Raw genomic sequence first — 24,319 nt, 5'->3', positions numbered from 1 at the left:
ACAATGTATAATGTATCTGTGTGTACATATATATATATATATATATATATATATATATATATATATATATATATATATATTTTACATAAAATGTTTTATTTTGAATGTGATTAATCGTGATTAATTGTTTGACAGCCCTTATAATTATTATACCATATGTAAAGTATTCTATATAAAGTATTACATATTTTAAATTATTTAACATATTTTTGCGTATATGATTATTTTAAACATCATATACAATAATTTTATATTAATTTAAGATATTGATCAATCAGTCTATTTCTTTTAAACTTAAAAAATGCTTTATTTTTTTATCTTTCATAAAAACAAGCTAAATATTTTTTGACTGATTTAGCTCCTGCTCACATCCTGAAACCATTCCGGTGTGTTTTGTGTTTTGGGAAAACTGATTTTTATGTGCCTAACATACAGCACTCAAAGGGTAGAGATTTAGAAAATGTGCACTTTTATAACCCATTTAACTTCTGTGATACATGGACACAAGATACAAGGAATGAGGGCTGGAGCAAGTTGTTATATTTTGATAAAAGATTAAAAAAACAAGGCCAGTAGCTTATAAATAGTACATTTTGATATCATGTTTATTTTAGTATCTATTTCCCTTAACTCTTTGCTGTTTTGCAGAAAGACATTGTGAACAAGTACAAGTGCGGAGCCGATTTTCTCCCGTCTCCGTTGGCCAGTCGACAGGAGTTTGCCTTGAAGGCCAATCCTGTCTTCATCAGGCAGAACCTGCTGACCGCTGTGGCCGTGGCTGTCGAGAATGATCACACCATTGCTTTTCTGGGACACGGTGCCGGGGAGGTGATCAAGGTGAGATAAGCTGAGTTCAATTCAAAAAACTACATTCACACGATGCTCATCCTGAAGTGCTATAACCCATAGATTTTAGTTGCTTCACCACCTTCTGGTAATATAAGTAGGACGGAACAAAGTTATGGAAGAAAAGCACTACAGAATAACCTTTAAATTCGAACTATAAACAATTGTATTATACAAAAGATAAAAAGCTAAATTATATATATATATATATATATATATATATATATATATATATATATATATATATATATATATATATATACACACAGAAATATATAACAGATATTTTTACATTTTTATGCTTATTTTGATTAGAAATGTTTTCATAGCAGTGCTTTATTTAATTTTCTTCATTTAAATTTATTTAAATTTAATTACTTTACTTAACTTTTTAAAGGTTTTCTCACTTCCATTGCTTGTTTCTGATGCAATTCCTAACTAATGAATTCATACTTTTTAATAAATATTTAAAAATGATCAAGTTATTCTCAAGTCTTCTAGAGTCATAGTTTTTGGTTTTTTACAAGGAAAAGCTCAACAAATCTTTTTTTGTTCACGCTTGAATTAGCAACGTGAATGAATCTTTTATGTCAGTTGACTCTTTTTAGTGAATCATTTAATGCACTTCACGACACCAAGCGATTCATTCATCAATTAAAGCGATTCTGTACTTGAGGTCACTATTAGTGAAAAATTGGTTTCCTCACACGTATGAAATATAGTGCAAAAAGTTATATTTACAAAGTTAATTAGATTCATGTCTTTTTAAAGCTTGAAACGTCTCATTATTCATCATTACCTGGAAAAGTACAACCAGCAGAGAATTAAAAATTTCTCCTTTCGTGCTTCGAAAAGTCATTCTGGTTTGAAACAACGTGAAGATAAGTAAATGACACAATCCTCGTTTTTGAGTGAACTAACCCTTTAACTAACTTTTCCCTCGATGTAAAAATAACCAAAAATTGACAGCCCGTAGGAGGACGCCGAAAAGAGGCCTTGTTAAGGAAACGTTGAGGAAATTTGAGACAACCAATTAGCGAACCGCTACAACCAGCTAGCTACCTGGTGTCACACACCTGATTTAGCATGCGCATCACAAAGCTGGAGTTTAGGCTTTGGCAGGTGAGGGAATTGGAGGGTGAACGTAGCGAATCTCTGACAGAGGGATGAAAGAGAAAAAGATATTACTGTCACCGAAACCCAGACACAACTAAACACGTTAGACGATATATTAGAAATAATGAAGCTCTCGCTCCACTTGAGTCCAATTCACACGTCCCAATAAAAAGGCTTTGTTAGTGCTGATTATTTGTAGGACGGACAGATGAAATTGAGCGATAGATGATTCCAGATGGAGGTTTTTGTGAGGTTTTGTGGTCATTATGAAGCTTGTAGGCTATTAGTTTGGGGTTGACGCGTTGTCAGGTGCATCTCAGGTGCGTGGGACGCGCTGAGGGGGGTTTTGTGTGGTCCGTAAATATGACAGATGTGTCCTGTCCTGTGCTCGGCTGTTTAATTGCGGGTTTCTCTGTGTCTATTGTTCTCTCTTTACCCAGGTACATTTGTCAAGCCAGGCAGAGGCGTACAACCCCGGCCCGGGCTACAAAACCAGCGGCTACGTAAATAAGAACCTTTTCTTTGACAAAACCAAGGCGCACTTGTACATCACCACAGAGAAAAAGGTACGAGGCTGGAGTCATTTATCAAAGACATGTACTAGGTAGAGGCTCTTTGATTATCGCCGCCTCAGGAACCTCATGATTGCGACTATTTCTGCGTCTTTTGTTGTTACGCCTCCTGTTGGTGCTGAAATATATGGGTTTTTTTTAAGGCATCAATATAGCGTACGTCTTGCTGAGCCTGTGACCCTACTGTGGCGTAATTGCAGTCTTTGCTGTTTGTCGTCTTCTCTGTAATTTTGTGCATTTAATTCCGCTTGAACTGATTAACACACAGGCTTCGTTTAGATCGGTTCGTTTCAGTGTAAACTTATTTGCTTTTCGAAAAACTACTTTACTTTCACGGCTTTGACTTTTGTCTCCTTGAGACCTTTTAAAACGTATTGAATTAGATGCGCCGTGGCTCTGTCGAGCGCAAATTTATTCGAATAATTTCGCCGTTTCGTTGGTTGTGCAGATCACAAAGGTGCCCGTACAGGCCTGTCATCTGAAGTCGGACTGCCAGTCTTGTGTCGCTCAAAGAGATCCGTACTGTGGCTGGTGTGTCCTGGAGGGAAGGTACCCACATTTTTCAACTTAAAATCGTGTTTTTAGCAGTAGTTAAAGTTTTAATAAATGGACAAGTTTAAAATAAACTTAAATTCAACTTCTGTTTGCACTTTATCTGCCGAAAAAATACAAAAATACAAATAAATAAAATACAAATAAAGTCCATCATCAAAAGAATGTATTAAATAATATTATAATTCTTATTATAATTATAATTATATACGTAAATTCTGTATTATTTTGTTATTTTAAATGTAAACCTATTGCTTTTTTACTTAAATAAAAATACTTAAGTACAAATTTTTACATACACTTAATTTTCTGTACACATATGTATATATCATCTTGAATTTGAATCGATTAAATTATTTTTTCATTGTATTACCTGTATCTATATAGGTATTTTTTATTTGAATAAATTTAATTTATGATTTTTACTGTATTCTTTTATATGAGTTCAAATGTAAAATGATTGCATTTTGACAGTTGAACTATTATATTTATTTTGTATTTTTGCATAAACGTTCTATTTATATTGCTGCATGTATATGTAGAAATATTATTTTTATAGAATTTTACTATATTGTTTACAGTAGTGCTGTCAAATGATTAATCGCGATATTAAACGTTTTAGTGTACATAATATATTTGTGTATTCTGTGAATATTATGTCTATATAAATACACACACATTCATTTATATATACAAAAAAATGGTTGCTTTTATAGATTGAATATATTTATAAATAATGTAATTTGTATGAAATTAAATAAAATGTATGTAAATATTTTCAGAACATACGCAGTATGTGTGTGTGTCTTTAAATATATTTATTCCATAGTCTGTCTGAATACTCGATTCCGATTGGCTGGCAGATATAGAACGGTTCGATGCACAAGTAGTTCCAAGTCAGTTTACTCACCGTGCATAATAATCTACGGCTAGCCATGCATTCAAGGATTTTAAATGAGGCTAAGAACCGTTCGACTCGAAGCTGATTATGCCCTACAGAATAAATATGCACACTACAAAAACGTTTATTTAGGATGCAATTAATCTTGATTATTCTTTTCACAGCACAAGCGTTTTTCTATTTAAAGAATACCAAATTGCAGCGTAAAGATTCAATCGTCATGTTTTCTCAACATAAGTGTTGTATTATAATATTGTTGTATTTAATTGCACGAGGAGCGTTATGTTATAATGCGTTATTGATTGCGTAGATGCACCAGGAGATCGGAGTGCAGTCGCGCGGAGGAAAAGAATGGTTGGCTGTGGAGTCCGTACCAACAGTGTGTGAAAATCGTCTCTTTCCACCCGCCAAATCTCAGCTGCTTGAAGTCCCAGCAGGTACCAGCCTGAGTGTCGCGGACACAATTACCAGAGTCTTATTTTTAAACCAGACTGCTCAGCGCTGATTATGAGAAAAGCTGAGCATGACTCCCACACAATGAGGCCATATTGGGGAACAGACGGTGAAAACACAATGGGCGCTGATGGCGTGTTTAGAATGCTGTTGTAAAGGTGCTGCCGTTGTGTTTTGCACTTCAGTGCGGTCCGTTCTCTGATTACGGGATGCGTGCATTAAGAGGGCGCTTCTAGCTGTTTTATTGAGAGAAAGCTGTTATTTGTCCAAGAACGTTCTTTTGAAATCTGAACAGTTATTCAGACAAACTTTCTTCTCGAACCCACGAAGTAAACACAAATCGGTCGCCTCGTTGTAAGCTGTATGTGTGCAGTTGTATGAAATTTGCTCATTTCTCTCAGAGTTGATGGTTTATTAAATGTCCCTCAGGTTGAGATAAACGTCCGAGCGCTGCCGATCCTCAGAGATTCAGACCGTATCCACTGCGCCTTCGGCTCTTATCAGAGTAACGCCAGGATGGTGGACGGCCGAGTCAGTTGCCGCTTACCTGAACAGCATCTCATACCACCGACACCTGCTCATCAAGGTATGTCTCACGACACGGATCCTGAATCAGTTGATTAGTACCCCCATTTACATTTATGTTAATGCATTTAGCAGACGCTTTTATCCAAAGTGACTTACGATTGAGGAATAATCCATAGGAAGTGCTTGCGACAAACTAAATAGTAGCTAGACGTTAAGAGGTTAAGATATAAAGTATCTAAAAAAAAAAATATATATATATATATATATATATATATATATATATATATATATATATATATATATATATATATATATATATATATATATATATATATATTTTTTTTTGTATTTATTTTAAATAATTGTTATAATAAATTTTATTACTATTAATACCATTAATAAAAGTAATAATAATTTTTAACATCTGTCTTATTATTGCTATATTTAATTTTTATCTTTTAAACCATTATTTAATATTATTATTATCATTATTAATATTATTAGAGTTTATATAATGTTGCAGTTCTTAAAACGGTCCAGAATTATGTGGGGTTTAAAGCAATGGTCTAATTTGAATAATTATTTTATTATTTAAGTATTTTAGTAAGTATTTTTATTTGATTTGATTATAATTGTCATTTATAAAAAAGTGCAATGTATTTTATTTATTGCTGTCAAATCCAAAATAGGTTTTTGTTTACATAATATATGTATGATACACACAGTTTAGATTTAGAAAATCTTTACATGTATATATTTATATTCCTATAATTTTTCAGAAATATATACATGCATGTGTGTGTATTTATATAAACATACACACATACACGTATATTATTTAAAGAAAAACTTGCAATTAATCGCGATAAATTTGACAGCGCGGAGATTAATATTTAATAGTTTTACTATTATTTGATTTATTGTATTATTTTCGTGCTATTTAATTTTTTTATTATGAAATTTCATGCTGTTTTTCAGCATTTCCTAGTAAGTACGTCTGTCGATCTACTAAAAGGCCAAAACATCCATTCTTCTTCATTAAACCGCATTGTGAACGAATCACTCTTTCGAATCACTCTTTCGAATCTTTTTCTTTCTTCTTAATCTGATAATCTGGTTAAAGAAATCAGACCGATTCAGTTGAACTCATCAGGACTTTAATTTCAGTCTGTTCCTCTCGCAGTCATTTAGACTTGAAACATCCTTCACAAGTCCACTCAAAATGTTCTACTGTACGTTTAAGACTTCGGGGTTGCCGACCCGTGCCGTGATCGACTAACCTTCCGTGCACTTCTTGCAGATTCCGTGGCCGTTCCGGTCCACATCTTTGTGAACGGCAGCGTGGAGGTGGCGTCCAGCGAGTACAAGTTCTACAACTGCGCAGCGACTGTCCGGAAAGCAGAAAATACGCCGTACGTTTGCTGTCTGGGCTCCTATTGTCAGCGAGTGTGTCTCGGCTTTATGCTGACACCACTGTGTGTATAATGAATACGAGCATCTGTAACGATGAGGTTTACTCATAAATTGTAATGCATCACTGAAACTGGAATTGAATTTGCTTCTATAGAGACTTGCTTACGTTTTTTTTTTTTTTTCCTCCACGAGCAGGAAATTGCTTTCGTTTCTCATTCATTCATCACACATGAAAGTCGATCTCTCATCTCTTTTTTTTTCCCCTTCTCCTTGTGTTTTTTAAGAGCTCTGGGACATTGCTGATGAATGAGTGTTATTTGAAGTGCGCCGGGACTATATGCTTTTACTCCAAACATTTACACGCTGATGAAAAATTTAACTAGAACTCTGATTTGAAACCTCTGCTTTAATGGCTCTTCGTGTTCCTCCGCAGATGCACTTCCTGTGTAAGCAGCGCTTGGGGATGTCAGTGGAACGTCGCGGCACACACCTGCACGGATCTGAGCGACGCAGAAACCGGCGCCAATATAATCAAACACAGACAGGTACCGAACAGAGAATCAAATGAGCACTATTTTCTTCCTTTTTGTTAGTAATACAGTCTATTACACGCCTCGCTTAGTACACATAAACCACCGGGTTTTTTGTTGAAGTAATTAATCATTTTTTCAGCAAGAATGCATTAAATTCATCAAAAGTTGAAGTACAAGCTTTTAGAATGTTACAAAAGGTTTTCTTACTATTCAAGTAATTTCTGAAATGGATTAAATCACAATTGCTTTCGTTTTTTAATTCAATAAAATTTTTTATTGTAATAATAATTTATATTAATTGGTGACACTTTACAATAAGGTTAACGACATTGGTTAACGTGAACTAAGAACGAACAATACTACTAGAGCATTTATTCATTTTAGTCAACAAGAATTTCAGTATTTATTAATGCATTATTAAATCACAAGTTGTGTTTGTTATCATTAGTTAATGCACTAACAATTAATAGTTATATTTTTATTAACTAATATTAAAAAAGGATTAATAAAAACTGTAATAAATGTATTGTTCATTGTTTGTTCGTATTAGTTGTTAATTAGTAATGTTAATAAATGGCACCTTATTGTAAAGTGTTACTAATTAATTTATCATATTATATTGTTCTGGTTATAACCGAAGTTTCTGTCGCATAAATGCAGTCTTGTTGAGCATAACAGATTTCTTTCAAGAATATAAAAAGATAATACCGTCCCCCGGCTACAACACCAAAACATCACAAAATGAGTTTGAAGCATCCTATTAATTTCTAAAAATCAACATCAAATGGTGTTCATAACAATTTCACTTCTATAATCAGAAACTATTCATAAAAAAGGGGATTATTTGCTTGAACATAACTTTTTGGAAAGAAACAGATAAAAATGCATCTCCTCCTCAAGTTGTTTAAATGTGTTAAAGCATTCATACGCTATATTTCCCCGGCCGGTGTCGTCCTAATGATGTAATCTATGGAAAATGATTTATTAATGCATTTGTAGAAAACAACTTTTAAAGGAACGGTTGACCCAAAAATGAAAATTAGCTGAAAATGTTCTCACCCTTAGTTCAAGACTTTAAGAACTCGCTTCTTCATCAGAAATGTATCATTCCATCACTTGCTGAATGGGTGCCGTCAGAATGAGAGTCCAAACAGACGATAAAAACGTCACTGTCACGCACAAGCAATTCACACCACTCCAGTCCATCAGTTAGTGTCTTGTGAAGTGAACAACTGCACAGATATATCAGTAAGACTCCACTTTAAGACCGTCACTTCTGGCCAAAATATAGGTGAAAAAGTGAAAAAGCCATCTTGTCTGAAAAAGGGAAGAAACGTGCACAGATCCATCGCTGTTCACGAAGAAACACCGTTTTAAAAGTCATGTGGGTGGCTTCTGATGTTAGAGGACAACAAGTTATTGACTTTTTCCACTCGAGAAGGTCAGTACTATTGTGGATTATGAAACCAATATTTTTGCCGGAAGCGATGATTTAGTTAAAATGTCTTAATGATGGATTTGTTTCGACATTAGCTGATGGATTGGAGTTATGTGGGTCGTGATGTTCTGACTCTCATTCTGACGGCACCCATTCACCGCAGAGCATTCATCGGTGAGAAAGCGATGTAATGCTACGTTTCTCCAAACCTGTTCTGATGAAGAAACAAACTCATCTGCATGGATGAGCGTTTTTTTTAGCATTTCAGTTCATCTTTGGATAAACTATTCCTTTAGGACCGGCAACGTGTATTAGGCCAATATTGCAGATGAGGAAATGTGCTAAAAATGACATGTATGAAAAAGCACACATCGAGTAAACGTCCGGGTGATGTATGTCTGCTATCAGCGCCATTGATTTGGGCCACTTTGATTAGTTTCACGTGATTCTTGTCTTCAAACACCAGACCCAACTGGTCTAGATGTTTTATTTATTTATTTTCTTAAAACCATTTCTTGAAGCATACAGCCAAGTCATTATCGATATCCAGTGCCAGCAATTTCAGAAATGGCCTCCAAACTCTTTGATATTTGCTGCTTCCTGGAACAGCCACACATGGCTGATGAAATGGACACGAACTAAATGACTTTGCTCTGAAAGTTTTAATGCAAAACACATTAGCTGAATCAGCAAAATAAAAACAAAATGGATGGAAAAAATGGATTATGTGCAATTATGTAATTAGACACAGTCGCCAATGTCAGCGAGGATATATTAGATTTCAGCTTTAAATAAACTGTTTTATTCATGCACGTCATCATAGTTAATGAGTTTTTCGGTTTCAATGGATGTTCATTAATTTTTGTCGGATGTAAATTAAAAATCGCTCAGAAAATTGCCGCAGATTAGTGTGGACTTCAGCAGATTCAACTTTCCTGAGTTCTCCATCGTCTCTGTGTTGTAGAACAAGAGCTGTCCGCGATTTGAGAATCCAGATCCCGTCCTTATACCGGTCGGATACAAAACCCGGATCAGTTTTGAGGGCATCAATCTGGACCCGTACAAGGTAAGTCCTGTTTTACATCATATGTCATTTTTCAAGATAACAAAATCATTCATTAATCAGTCATTAAATCAATATTTTTGTCTTGTTTTCTGACACAATGGCATAATATATATATATATATATATATATATATATATATATATATATATATATATATATAGTAAGGCTGTTTGAGTGGGTTAAAATATGTTTGAATAAACTGCATATGTTTATTAAGCTATTCATCTAATTAATCACTAATATATATATATATATATATATATATATATATATATATATATATATATATAATTGAATATAATTTTAGCTGTATTTATTAATAATGATGTTATATAAATAAAATAAAATATTCAATAATTAATATTAAAAGCATATATTAATATTGCTATGGATTTTTCTGTTATTTATAAAATAAAATTGATGCCCATAATATTAAGATTATTTTCAGAGATTATATCCATTAACTAAGTCTAAGTTTATTTTATTTTATTATAATTGTATTTTATTTTTTTATTTAGTTTTGTTGGTACTATTATTATTATTATTTTTTTTTTTAATTTAAACAATAAAGATGTGAACGTATATAAATATTTTATGCATTTTTCTTTCCAGAATTCACCCTTTTTTTTAAATTGCGCATTCCAAGTAATATCAATCAAACTGCAGTTGGGTTGTTTTGATTCATTAATAATAACAAATACAGGTCATTAACAAAATTAAAGTTCATTAAAAAAAATTATATCAAAAGCAGATAACTCCACATTTCATGTTTTAAAGTAAAAAAAAACAATTGTCTTTTCAACTCTAAAATCTCTGTAATCTCCTCAGATAAGAATGTAGAAGCCTGACAGGAGATCAGAGACTGTATGGATGTGATACACACAGTACACAGTGCTTTTCCCTCACTATTGTAATGCGCTGCTTTTGCAAGGTTCTGTGAAAACATAACATCAAGAAGATACCACAGGTTCATCAGGTTCCTCAAAATCATCCATCCTCAACCACTTTTAAGCCTGGCTCAAACTGCAGGATTTTTTGCCTGATTTTCCCCCACCGAGGATCAGAGCAAAAATCCTGTTGTGCACCTCGATCGGTCCCCGTGTTTGATGTAAGACATCTACCAATGGAACTTGGCACCTCCTGATCTGTTTGCAGACAAATCAGAGCCGCCTAAATCATCTCATATAGCCAGATGATAACCGCTGCATGATTACGTCAGTACTTTTACAATGAATTTGAGGGATGAAAATCTGCAGAGATTCTCTTTATGTGTGTGCTGCAAACAGATCTCATAATCGGTAACTCCTCTAGTGTGAACCCGGCTTTAGTCAGCTGTGACAAAACTCTTCCCAGCTAGCGCTGTCTTTCGGAGTGAAAGTCGCCTTGTCGTCTGACCTGAGTACACTGTGCTGATTCGCTAAAATGGATTTATTTGCGTCTGTTCAGAAACAACAAGCACTTGTCGGCTTCTGCAGTATAACAAGAACTCCCAGTGCCTTGAAAATAGACAATACCGCCTTTTTTGACCAAAAAAGATCACGCTATATGTGGAGAATAATGCACAGCAATTGTTTTTTTTTGCAAAAGCACCCTTCGCATATTGTTTTAAAAGATGATTAGATGATTTCTCGAGGAAAATGCTTTTTGCCGTGCATTTATATAAATCTTATTTCACTTTCCAGATCTGCCTGAATTTGGCTTGTGCATTATTCCAACTTCGTTCATCCATAATCTCCTGTCCTCCTACATGCATAAATGTGTGCATAAATGCATGAATTTATTAATTTTTTTATTTTTATTCTTGTGACATTTCAGGGCCGTGATTTCACCATCGGAACAGAGCTGATGAAGTTTGAAGAAGATGTCAAGACGGAGCCGGGACCCTTCTACTCTTTCAGCGGTTATGTGGTTAGTTTCTCACACACACACACACACACACACACACTGATCTGTTTCTCTCTCTATCCACACATTGCCCAAGACAGACTTTTATTCCTCTACTTTCAATCTTTTTATATAAAAAGCTCTTGCTAAGTGATAAACAACCAATTACCGACGTAAAAAGACACCTACCTCCACTTCAGAGGCTCTTCTGGGAGTTTGAGATTTTAGCTCCCCCTGTTGGAAAGTCTCCAGCCTGTTCCTCATCTCTGGTCTGGTGTTTAATGTGGAGGAGAGATCCGTAGGTGTTGAGCAGCATATAGCGTTCGGCTGTTTTCTGACTTCCTGCCAAACTGCCCGTGGATACAGAGAGGCGTATTTTTTACCTGAGACGAGCTCGTGTCCAAATGTGCTGCTTCTGAAAGCGCGTCTAACTCACCCTCTGATCTGTCTCTTCCAGTTCTCCTTTGATAAAGCTCACGAGACCAGCGTTCTCTTCCACGTAAGAGACAAATACACAGGAAAGAAGATCGACAGCAGTCTTAGCGGTAATCGCACGCTTTTCATCATTGATTCCGCCTCAAAGCGCAGGACTCTTTCTTCTGCGCGACATGAAAGGAGATATTTTGAACAATGTGCTGGTTGCTCTTCCAGTAGAGTGAAGCTGAATGAGGGAAGAAGCTTTTAGGAAAAGAAAAGTACCATAAATGCTTTATGAGATCGGTTCATATGTAGTGTATGCATCGTTTCAAGACTTTGCAGTCATTCTGTGGTTTTGTGTGATGAACTGATTAAAAAAAAGTTAACCATTAAACATTCAAATGATTTGATTCTTCGACTCAATCATCTGTCAGTGAGTTGAACTTGAGAATCATATCAGTTAAATTTGGATATGATCATTTGGACTGGCTTCATGAATCAGATCCACTGATTTGTTAAAAAGATTCAGCTCAAAACAATGATTCATTCATAAGTTCAATTGAGCTGTTTCTCACCCAAAGTCATTGAATGACTTTAAAATCTTGAATACAGCACACATCTTATATGAACCGTTTTCATGGTGCTTTTTTGTGTATTTTTTTGTAAGCAATGGTATTTTATTATTACGTAAGTTACATTTTTATTTGCATAAAACATGTATATAGTTGTTTTAATTTATATTATTTTTGGGAACATTATTTATTTACTTATATTATTTGTGTAAAACAAAGTGTTAAAGTTAAAAAGAAATTCAGGTTTGGACTGAAATGAGTAAATTAAAGTAAAGGACAGAATATTCCATTCCATTGATTATTGAGAATATTTGATTGGGTTTCACTACGCCTCAAATAAATTAATTCTTAGCCAAAGCCATTAAATGACTTTAGAAAACTTGAAATTTAGCGTGCAAGTTTAACAAAATTTTTAACATTATTTAATAATCTAATTAATTAATACATTTTCTATTTTATGTATTACACTTATTAAACAAAAAAAAAAAAAAAAATATGCTGAAAGGAGAAATAGCTGTTACTATTATACTTTAATACGGTGCACATTAAAAAGTGGAGTGAAATTGACAGTTTTGGATCGACATGAGCAACCAATAACAGAAAATGATTTTTTGAATCACTTCAAATGGCTGGTTTTGTGAATCGTATAAAAGATTTGGTCCCACAAATGATTCATTTGCCAACGAATCAGTACTTAATCAGTAATTCACTTCAGTTGCTTCCTACTCAAAGCTAATATATTATTTATGCAAATGTTTTGTTTTTATTTGTATCATGTACAAATATTAAATGAACCGTTTCATTGTAATGAATTCTGATGACATTATTTACTTCTTGTGCAAAACGTTTCCTGCGTGTTTGGATATTTCAGTGGTGGTCTGACTCTGTGTTTGTGTTTCAGTCACTCTGTATAACTGCTCTCTGGGACGTGAAGACTGCAGCCTGTGTAAGAACGCCGACCCTAAATACCAGTGTGTGTGGTGCACACAGACCAGCTCGTGTGTGTACGAGCAGCTCTGTACCTCCAGAGAGCCGGACGAGTGTCCCGACCCCCAGATCACAGACGTGAGTCCGGACGAGCCCATAACCTCAACAAATCCTCGCTACTCAAAACACAGCCCAGAAAGTTCAAGCAGTATTTCTGAACTTATATTTAACATTTCTCGTACTCCTCTCCGAATTTTTCCAAATAAAAATCAATAGAAACCTGAATTACCGCTGGGGATACAATTCGAAAAATTCATCTTTGACTCTTGTTTTAGTGAGTTTGCTCACCGCCGGTGTTTCCGCTCACGATTCGGGTGTTTTTCGTAACGTGTGTTTCAGATCACGCCGAGATTTGGGCCGCTGAAAGGAGGAATAGCTGTCACTATTAAGGGCACGAACCTGGGCATTCAGAAGGACGATATTAAGAACATCACGGTGGCTGGAGTGCTGTGTAAACACCTGTGGGAACGATACTCCGTCTCCACCAGGTAACATCCACAAAAAAAGCTGCGACTGCATAAATGGATGCATTTTGAAAGTGTTTAGTAAACTCAGGTTTAATTATTAGTGTATTTTAAATTTCATACTTGATACAGAAAATTTTACCCGGGTAAAAATTCAAATTAAAGACTATTATATATAAAACAGTAAAGTACATATGAACAAAATTAACTACTGATATATGTCTTGTACTTAATATTTCTATTTTAATATTTCATATTTATATTATTATTTTCTATATTTATTCATTTATTTATTTAAATCGGTTTATTTAAATTTAGGTAACAAAGTTAAATGTCTGGCCACATTAAAATATTTATACAAATTGATTGAAATTCTAAGTTATTATAATTTTTTATTGTTTTATTTTTATTATTCACACACACATACATATTTAAATTATTAAAATAAACATAATGCAATTAAATAATATTTGTCTAAATATATTTGTCTAAATGTATCCATTTTCGATTTTATTTAAATGCGCGTGCGTATATGTATCTATAAAACTTTAAAAATGTTTAAAAATGTTTGAGCTTAATGAATGTGGTCCACGTTAAAAAGTGGACTGAATGTTGTCGAAATTACAAGATGAATGACTGGGACATGTTAAAATCGCCGTTTTGAAGAGGGTTGCAGACATTTGATTTTGTTCATGTCATGAAATAGTTCAATAGTCACATCTAATTACAACAAATAAAAAACACGGGATGCGTTCCTCTAATGCTTTTAAATGGCTGTGCTACACCGAAGCGTGCAGTACTTTTTTCTATGCTTCATGTTAGCATTTTCACATTTGTGTGTTATACGGGAATAATTAAGCGGTTTTGGTTACCGCAGTACATCCCAACATTTTCCATGAACTCTCTCGCAAAGTGCGTTCGGTGTTGAACTACAAAATGAATCCCCGCAGATCTCCGTGGTACCAAATGGCCTGATTTCCAGCGAACGTCCTGTTTGAGAAATCTGGTTCATTCAAAGCTTAATTAAAAAATAATTACCCGGAATTCAAACATGTAAAAAATGCCCCCCAAGAACCATCCAAATAATGTCTTTCTGAATCTGCTGGTATTGCGCTTGAAATATTAAGCTCGCACGGGTTTGTCTCTGCGTTTGCTTTTGTAAAACAGCGTTAGATTTGCAGACGTCTGAAATCCGGAGCGTGTTGTGTGGATTTGGAGCTTTTCTCACAGGCAATGTCAGGCTTGGCTGAGTCAGTGATTCTACATCAGGGTTTATCAGCTCTGTTGTGAGCGTTCAGCCTGACTGACTGTTTGTCTGGCTGCTAACAAGTTTGAAAAGGATCTTTCACAGGAGAGTTTGGCCTCAGAATGGTAAATAAGCTGGTGGAGAGATCGCTGTCAGAGGAGTCTGTCTGGGGAGGTTTTCGGGGGAACGGAGGATCAGTTTTCTGAGATGGTACATTTCGGACGTAATGAATCTGGAATCGGTGGGATCGCTGTTAATTAACAGCATCTGTTCGGCGCTGATGTTTTGGGTGTTTGGGTGGGAAAAGTTGCTGCAGCGCTAATGAATCTTGTCTTCTGCCCGTTTTGACCTCGTTTCGAATCCGTCAGGGTTAAACGAGTGTTCCAGCTTGAATGTAGCTTAAGCTTAACAGCGTCTTTGGGGTGGTGTGTGGGCAGAAAATGTGCAGTTTTTGCGAACTATAAGATAATAATGCATAAAACATTTAAAAAAAAATAAATAAATACAATTGTGAACGTGTTATATATTCTACGCACAAATAAACAGTAATACAAATGCATTCATTTTTAATTTTACTTTTTATATATTTTTAATCATTTTATTAATGTAGTAATTAGCTATATTATATATACATATATAATAAAATTTTAAGTATTTATATGCAAATAATAAATATACTATTTTAATACATATTAAATTATTTCTTTATTTTTCTGAATTGCTAAATGTAATAATTGACTATTTTTATGTGCATATCTAATAAAATAATTATATATGAATACATATATAATTATTATATAAATACATTTATTTATTTAAAATAATATAATTTAAATACATGTGTAAACTATTTTACTTACCGTTTCTAATGTATTATTTTATTAATTGTATTATTCATTTAATTGTAATATTTAATTTATATTATTCCATGCACACAAACACACACATATATTAATATAATATGTAGTTATATTATATTATTATTTAAATTTAATAGAATAATAATGTATTCTATTATATTATTTGTTTAATGAATGTCTAAATGTAATCATTTACCTTAAATATGGAATATGAAAGTATTTTTATTACATTTAATATTGTGTATATGTATGTATAGATTCTAAAATGTATTTTTATTTGTATATACATAAAACACATATTATAACAAAAAAGGCAGGTGTAATTTCAGCTTGTAAAAAGTTATTTTCTCACTTTTGAAATGCGTAATACAATACATATATAGTATTTTAGTTCTTCAAAAGCATCTCACGAATGTTTATTAGAACTTTGTTGTCCGGATCGTTCGATCAAAGCAGTTTTTGCTGTGTTTGAATGGCAGTGTGGTGTGTGAAATCGGCCCGGCCAAACTCTACAAAACCGGAGAGGTGGAAATCGAGGTGGGCAGAGGGAAGAAAGGCATATCCACAAAAACGGTCCGCTTCACCTACAGGGTAAGTCACGATTCTGCATTACCCAGCATGCAACGCTCAGGCAGTAATTGAGCGAATCTCAGCTGCTGTGCGAGTCCAGCGGAGCGTCTCTCTGCGTGCGTCATGTTTTGTGTGTGGCCACTGGTCTTATGCTCCTGCAGGCCTCATAATTATCGGCGCTGACGGCTTTAGCAGGGTTTATTGCATCAGTTTTCAAGGAGCTAGGCTGTCACAGTCGCTCCCGCGGGGAAACACTGAGGGTGTGTGTTTGTTCGGGCAGACTGACAGCTCTCGGACAGCACACAGAAGCATTTCCTGGGATTATGTAATCATTACAATAAGATGGTAATGCATGGGACAGCTCTGTCGTTGCTGCGTGTTTGCAGCTTTTGTGAGCATTATTACTTTTATATTACAGTTTATGTTATTTACGTAAAATCGAATGTGTGTGTAATTTACTAAAAAAGTAGTATTAACGTAAATTATAAATATTATGAATATTATATGTGCTCTAATTTGTATAATAGTGTAATTTAATCATTGTTTTTAATAATATGTATAGACAGATAGACAGACAACAATAATAATAATATTTTATGAATGTTTTTATTTGGAGTTTGATATTTTTATGTTCTTAGTTCAATAGATATATATTTATTCATTTATACATTATTTTTAAAATATATTCCTACATGTGTGTATATTTATATATACATAATAAGTATAGACAGTACATACACCAGTATTATGTATGCAAAAAAAAAATTTTTGGATGCGATTGATCGCAGTTAATCAATGCCCAGCACAATTGTTTATTTATTTATTTTGGGATATTTGTGTATCAATTACTATTATTTAACAGATACATCTGTATATTTATTATACAGCCTATTTTACATTTCTGTCATTTGAATTATATTACTTATTATTTGTATTACTTAAACTACAATTAAATTAAATTAATTACAATTTAACAAAAACATACAGTGCATTTATGATATATACATACTTCATCATTTGAAAATGTATAGCAAATACAAGAAATGATTAAGTTAATGCATATTAAGAAGCCTTGAACTTGAACAACAAATGAATTTGATCTTTGTAGGACCCCATAGCTCAAAACGTGTCTCCTAATCGAGGTCCTAAAGCAGGAGGAACCGTCCTCACTATCTCTGGGATGAACTTGAACACAGCTTCAAAAGAAGACCTTCAAATCATGGTGGGCGATGTGCCCTGCCGAGTGTGAGTGCATTATGGGAAATGTCGTTTCTGTGATTTGTATTACATTTGGCCTTTTTGCTTGATTTTGTGTTCTCCCCGTCTGTCAGTGAGAGCTTCGGAGAGCAGATCACCTGTAAGCTGTCTGAGTATCTGGGCGATACGGTTCCGTCTGCTCAACTCATCTTAAGAGTTCAATACGGCAAACAAACCACAACCACCATCAACAGAGCTTTCCAGTTCTCCAACAACCCCTCTGTGTCTGACCACCAGCCCAGGAGCAGCTTCATCTGGTCAGTTCTGACTGCTAGTAATATCATTACTCTCATTTGTACACTGATGAGTGCTGCTTTTTGGCAGACATTATTTAAATATTATTTAAGTGCATATGTTATCGTTTACATATTAATAATCAAATATATTTTATTTAATATAATAGAATTTATATATAGTATTGTATTGGCAACTTGTATCTATGTTCATTATTAAAAATGTATATACGATAAAATGTTATAAACATTTATTGTATATTGACTACATATATGTGTGTGTGTGTGTGTGTGTGTGTGTGTGTGTGTGTGTGTGATATAAGATGTCTGCATCAAAAGAAAACCCCATAAAAATTACATTAATTGTAAATAGAGTGTATATTTTTAAGGTTTAATATATGTTTTTGGAAAATAAAATGTAAAAATCTAGTAGGTGTTTTCTGTAAAAGAAATAAAAATATATATTTATTTTTTTGCTCAAAAAGCAAAAACACAATTGAATTCAACAAAAAATGTTAAATTTTTGGGGGGATCGAAGCAACAATTTAAAGCAGTGTTACACTTTGTATATATATATTTGTGTATTTTATAATATTTTTTATTTATTTTTTGCATGATTAAATTTCTATTGTAGTATAATATATTTATTTTCTTTGTGTTTCATTGCAATTCATTAAAAAAAGGGGCCATGTAGAATTTTTGAATAAATGGCTAGTTTTCATAGATACACACCACCACAGTATGCAAACAAGATTTTTATATCATAATAGTTTATTATATTATTTATTGTATAACAAGAATTTATTATACACTGCCCTCCAGCAGTGTAACATCAAACGAAATAAAAAATGATTGTGTTATGACTGTGTGTTTTAGCGGTGGCAGAACAATCATGGTGGTTGGTTCTGGATTTGACCTGGTCCAGAAGGCTTCCATCAGGGTGGTGGCGTCGGCTGGAGAATGGTCCGGACAGACCGTCCCAGAAGAGGTGAGAGCGAGAAACACCGATCCCGATCTCCGGCGGCTCTCAAGGGAAACATCACTTGCTGTTTGTTTTTTTTTTTCGTTTCATCTGTTCCTCTCGCTTTTGGGTTCGCGTCTTGCATGAATCGCTTGGCTTCTGATTGAAACGATGAGAGCTGCCCCGATACGAAGCGCTCAACGAGACGGAGATTAAACGAGCGTTTATCTAACGAAAAACTTGATGAACGCTTCATTTCATCTCCCTTATCTGAAGAGAAGCTTTTGTACTCCAGCCCTTTCTCAAGCGGTCTCACTGCTTCCATCGCTCTTGCTCCATCTGTCTATCTATCAGATTTTCCACCCCCACTTTTTAGGGACTTTTGCTGCTCTCTCTCAGAATATCAATAGATTTCCCAGCTGCAGTGAAATCTGTTCCTCTGTTTTGCTGTCTGAGGACTTTCGGTCTATGTAATGGTTGGACAGTAACAAGGGCTTCTGGAGAGTAATGCCAGTAAAATTGCCCTGCGCAACTGAACTAAATATATTACTGCTGATGTGATGAAATTTATTAAAAGTGTCAATTCTGTGGTAGTCCATTGAACTGCTTGTGAGAAAGTGAAATTTGTCACGCAGATAATCTCAACGTTAACCGTAGCACGTTTGGAGTCTGTCATTTAAGTTCGAGAAGCAAAAGATTGCGATTACGATGAAACATTTCGATTTTTTTGTCATTTTAAATATTGCAAAAAAATCGACGGTTTGAGCGTTTTTCGACAAAATTGACTCGATCGCAGTAATGCAGGTAAAAATATTTCAGACAGACCAAACTGTTCTCGTAAAGAACATGAAAGTTTAGTCAAATTCACACAAAAATGGACATGAAGCCGTCTTCGCAATGCTTTGATGGATTCTGACCAAACTTGCACATTTTTGTTCCAAATTTCTGAACGGTTTGATAAAAAATCTTTTTAAACCGCATTAAAATATATATATATTTTGTAACGTGTTGTAGAAACAGGAAAAGGCTAGGCTAAATCCGATGTGAGCGGTCAGACTGAAACGGATTTCCAGGATTGGGATTCAATTCCAAACCACATATAAATGTAGCTCGAAACAGATAAGCGTCATTTTTTAATGTAGTTTGTTATCATTTAGACTCTTTAAATATGAATGGATTTGCACAAAAATCAGATTTGGGCTTGACAGTCAGAACGAGGCTTAGATTCAGGGCGGTATATGGAGTCAACCGATGTCAACCAATTTGAGACCATGGACAATTTCCAATTTAGTAGTAAAATGCAGAATTTTACGATCGTTTTATTGTTATGAATCTTAAAGAACCACTTGTGTAAAAGTTATGACTTTTGGCACACAGATAGAAAACAGTCATCATTAAACACAAAAAATTTGTAATCTCTAATCAGTCTCTCTAATTTGCGCTCATATTTCTGCTAATAACCTTTGAACCAGAAGGACTAAAAGCAAAATTCCCAGACGGTTTGTCCAGTTTTCAACTAAATTGGCTCAGTTCGTCTTTAGAGCATTCTGCCAAAAAGTATGTTTTAACGAATAAACAATAAAGCGTAGATATGATGCATAGAGATTCATTTAGCAGTTTCAGTGATTTATAACGAGAGTACTAACTTGCACTAGACTAGAACTAGACTAGCATCATGGACCATGGACATGTTTGTTCGTGTAGGCTGAATATAACATGCAGTCTGAATCCATAGTTTTTAGTCATGTGACCGGTTCCAAGTCCTGGAGGGCAAAACATCCAAAGAACTGCAGCACAAGCGTGTCCACTTTTCATCTGGTTCAATGTCGCAAATATTTAGATCACCTCTCAAAACAGTAAAAAGAAGGTCCATATTAATACAGACATTGCTGAATTTGATATATGAATACTGTTTAAAATACATTAATGAGGCAGAAATATGAACACAACCTGCTTAATGGATCAGTTTTTTTTTCTATGGGAAACCACTTGCTTGTTGCGTTTATATTGCCTGTATAAAATATACATTATCAATAAGGTGTTTACTAAAGATGTTCCTATAAGACGGTGACATCATGTTAAAAGTGTGATGTTTTCTCAGTTTGTAGAGCAGTCCACTTCCAAAAACGACACCTTGATCAGGTTTGTGTCTCCCGCGGTCAACGAGTCCCAGTTCTTCAGGACTTACGTGCAGCTGGATAACCTCCAGACGGAGCTGACACCGTTTGAGTATCACCCCGACCCCACGTTCGATCGCCTCAGCAAGACCGTTATCACTGAGAACAGCATGATCATCGTGACTGTGAGTGTCCGATCAAAAGCTGGTTCAGGCGGGGGTTTGTCACGCCCCCTAAACGTCTTTTTGCTGTGCCGTAGGGTCGTGGCTTTTCTAAAGCGATGACGGCGAAGGAAGCACAGGCATTTGTAGGAGACGCTCAGTGTACCGTAAACACGCTACAGGATGATAAATTATTCCTGGACACGCCGTCGACCGTTCCCAGCGCTCGATCCAAGAGACAGAGGAGAGACACCGGCTCCGACCCGCTGGACCTGGTGGTGAGACAACAGCACTTTCACATTTGTTATATTTGATTTCAGAAAAAAATTAATGTGTGTGTGTGTGTGTATATGTGTATTATGTCCAACACTATCTATCACTAATCTGTCTGTCCACTTATTAATTTTTCTATCCATCATTAATTTATATTTGTTTATGTGTGTAATTATTTATCCATTCATCTATCAGTGTATTTATATTTCAACTGTTTTTAACAAAAACCTTTATTTCTATTCACCTATCTGTTTATCTATGCATGTTTCCACCCATTTATTTGTTTTAATTTTTTTCTGAATGGTGAAATAAAAAACATTTTTTTATTTGTGTTTAAAAAATGTAAATGTATCTATCCATCCACAATTCTTTTAATATATATATATATATATATATATATATATATATATATATATATATATATATATATATATATATATATACGTTTTTATTTACATTTATGCACATTTACATTTCATAAAAAATCTGATTTTGTTTCATTTATTTAAAGTCCATCACGTCTAGCCGTCTATTAATTTATTTATCTACCCATCCATCCATCATTCATCCCCATATTTATATTTATTTATATAATCATGTCATCCTATTTATCTGCCTATTTATCTATTCATTCGTTGTTTAATTAATTAGTTTGAATATTATTTAATATTTATGTACACTTATCTATCTATCTATCTATCTATCTATCACTTACTCATATTTTATCTATCCATCGTTTTATCCATCCTTTGTTTTCTGACTTTTATCTATAATTTTTTATCCACCTATCAAATTCATTCATATGTCTACCTGTTTATCTATTCATCCATCCGCCCATCCACTCCTAACACAGTCTGTTTCTCCTTCTCTCAGATTAAGTTCGGCAACGGCGAGTGGTTGGTGGGCTCAGTTCAGTACGAGAGGAAGTACAGTCTCCCGCTGCCCATCATCATCCCGGCGGTGCTCGTTCCCATGCTGCTGATTATCGCCATCTCCGTCGTCTGCTACAGGTTACAGAGAAGAACCGCACTTCCCACAGTGCCCTTGAGCTGTTTGTTTGATGTAATGAATTGGTGAATTCATCTGATCGTCTGTGTGTAGGAGGAAGAGCCAGCAGGCAGAGCGAGAGTACGAGAAAGTGAAACATCAGCTGGAGAATCTGGAGGAGAGTGTTCGTGACCGCTGCAAAAAAGAGTTCACAGGTCACATGTGCACACATAATCCTGTTACCATGGCAGCGAGGGTGTTTATAGCCCGGCAACAGATGATTTTAAGCTACGAAAAATGACAAGACTGGCTTATATTAGGCAATTTATTGACTTGTTGACTAGGCTTCTGTAAGTTCTTTCATCAGCACTCTTCTGTAAAACTCTTTCCCAGTGTGCTGCTTTTATCAAATAATCCATTCTTTGTTTATTTCTCCACCTGTTTATTTAGTTATTTATCAGTTGTTTGCCACCCCTGCTTGTTTATCTATCATCCACCTATTTGTTAGCCATTTATCAGTCCATTTTCTTTTATCTATTTATTTCTTTGTTTTTCATTTTTTCCATTCTTAAATTATCTTTGCACATATTTATCACTTGTTTTTATTTTTCAGTTAATCCTTTGTTTATCTATTATTAATTTCATTAATTCATTTAACCCTTAATGCGTTCATTTCTAAATTAATCTACTGTTTTTATATCTTTATGTAACCTATTTTTCATATATTGTCTATTTGTTCATTTGCTATGTATCTGTCCATTCCTTTATCTATCAGTTAATCTAACATTTCCCTCTCTTTTATCTAAATATTTAAATTGACAGTCCCATATCTCTCTATTCCATTTATTACTTTTTTTTATTAAACCATTGTTTACCTATTATTTATTTATTCATTCTTTTGAATTAATCTACTGTTTGTCTTCCTACCAATTTTTCATTTATCTGTTTATCCATTTATCTATCTACCTATTTATTTATCAGTCTATTGTTTTCTTATCTTTCCAAATAATATCTGCCCACACACACACATATATATATATATATATATATATATATATATATATATATATATATATATATATATATATATAATTATTTATTACTTCTTATTTTTCAGTTAATTTATTCTAACATACAGTAGTATTTAAACTGTCTGGATCTGAGTTTGGAGCAAACACGTCCTTAACGCTGAAGCTGTTCCTCCTGTGCAGATCTGATGATCGAAATGGAGGACCACACCAACGACATCAGCGAGGGCCGGATCCCGTTCCTGGACTACAAGACCTACACGGACCGCGTCTTCTTCCTGCCCTCGAAGGATGGCGCCAACGATGTCATGATCACCGGCAAACTGGATATCCCAGAATCCCGCAGGGCTGTTTTCACCCAGGCGCTGAACCAGTTCTCCAACCTGCTCAACAGCAAAACTTTCCTCATAAATGTATGAAACGCACACACACACGCGCTGTAATTACGAACCGTTTATACACTCTTCACCTACTCGTTTAAACCATTCCGAGCCGTTAACGGCGGGAAAGGTCAGTAAATTAATATTCGCCGATAATTGTCGAAAGTTTCTCATCAGAAACAACAAGCCTTTAGACAGTCGCTCAATTATACCGAATGACACTAAAACGGCCCCAGAGGACTCAGTCAGCTCCTGCGCTCTCATTAAACTCTTTTATATTCATGGCGCGAACACAATTAAACGTTTACATCTAATGACACACATGTATACACATAAACAAGCACGCCGTCTTAAAACTGGCCTGTAATTATCTCCCCAGTGTCGTTACCCACCACACAAAAAAAGTCCATCATAACCGACATCATAATCATTAGAATGTAACAAGAGCACAAGACGCTCGTTTTAGTTGTAAATCGCAATGCTCCACACTTTTAATCATACGGG

At 34.6% G+C, this 24,319-nt stretch overlaps 1 protein-coding gene across 4 annotated transcripts in view; it reads left to right on the top strand.

Annotated features, from left to right (window-relative positions):
• The window catches only part of plxnb2b (plexin b2b), a 148,832-nt gene that overhangs the window by 112,131 nt on the left and 12,382 nt on the right, over positions 1-24,319 (top strand). For all 4 annotated transcript variants that reach the window (XM_043227476.1, XM_043227475.1, XM_043227474.1 and 1 more), the window contains 21 exons: positions 649-837; positions 2,403-2,528; positions 2,983-3,083; positions 4,298-4,424; positions 4,870-5,026; positions 6,269-6,380; positions 6,815-6,926; positions 9,317-9,418; positions 11,234-11,326; positions 11,760-11,847; positions 13,193-13,356; positions 13,618-13,766; positions 16,328-16,439; positions 17,527-17,663; positions 17,750-17,932; positions 18,785-18,896; positions 20,971-21,171; positions 21,246-21,425; positions 22,294-22,430; positions 22,522-22,622; positions 23,619-23,848. In XM_043227476.1, coding sequence (XP_043083411.1) covers positions 649-837; positions 2,403-2,528; positions 2,983-3,083; positions 4,298-4,424; positions 4,870-5,026; positions 6,269-6,380; positions 6,815-6,926; positions 9,317-9,418; positions 11,234-11,326; positions 11,760-11,847; positions 13,193-13,356; positions 13,618-13,766; positions 16,328-16,439; positions 17,527-17,663; positions 17,750-17,932; positions 18,785-18,896; positions 20,971-21,171; positions 21,246-21,425; positions 22,294-22,430; positions 22,522-22,622; positions 23,619-23,848 — 2,913 coding nt within the window. The remainder of the gene's footprint in view (positions 1-648; positions 838-2,402; positions 2,529-2,982; positions 3,084-4,297; positions 4,425-4,869; positions 5,027-6,268; positions 6,381-6,814; positions 6,927-9,316; positions 9,419-11,233; positions 11,327-11,759; positions 11,848-13,192; positions 13,357-13,617; positions 13,767-16,327; positions 16,440-17,526; positions 17,664-17,749; positions 17,933-18,784; positions 18,897-20,970; positions 21,172-21,245; positions 21,426-22,293; positions 22,431-22,521; positions 22,623-23,618; positions 23,849-24,319) is intronic.

The sequence above is a fragment of the Puntigrus tetrazona genome, chromosome 25 (genome assembly GCF_018831695.1).
Source record: "Puntigrus tetrazona isolate hp1 chromosome 25, ASM1883169v1, whole genome shotgun sequence".
NCBI lineage: Eukaryota > Metazoa > Chordata > Actinopteri > Cypriniformes > Cyprinidae > Puntigrus > Puntigrus tetrazona.
The sequence above is the reverse complement of the archived record's forward strand: the minus strand, read 5'-3'. Positions and strand labels throughout refer to the sequence as shown.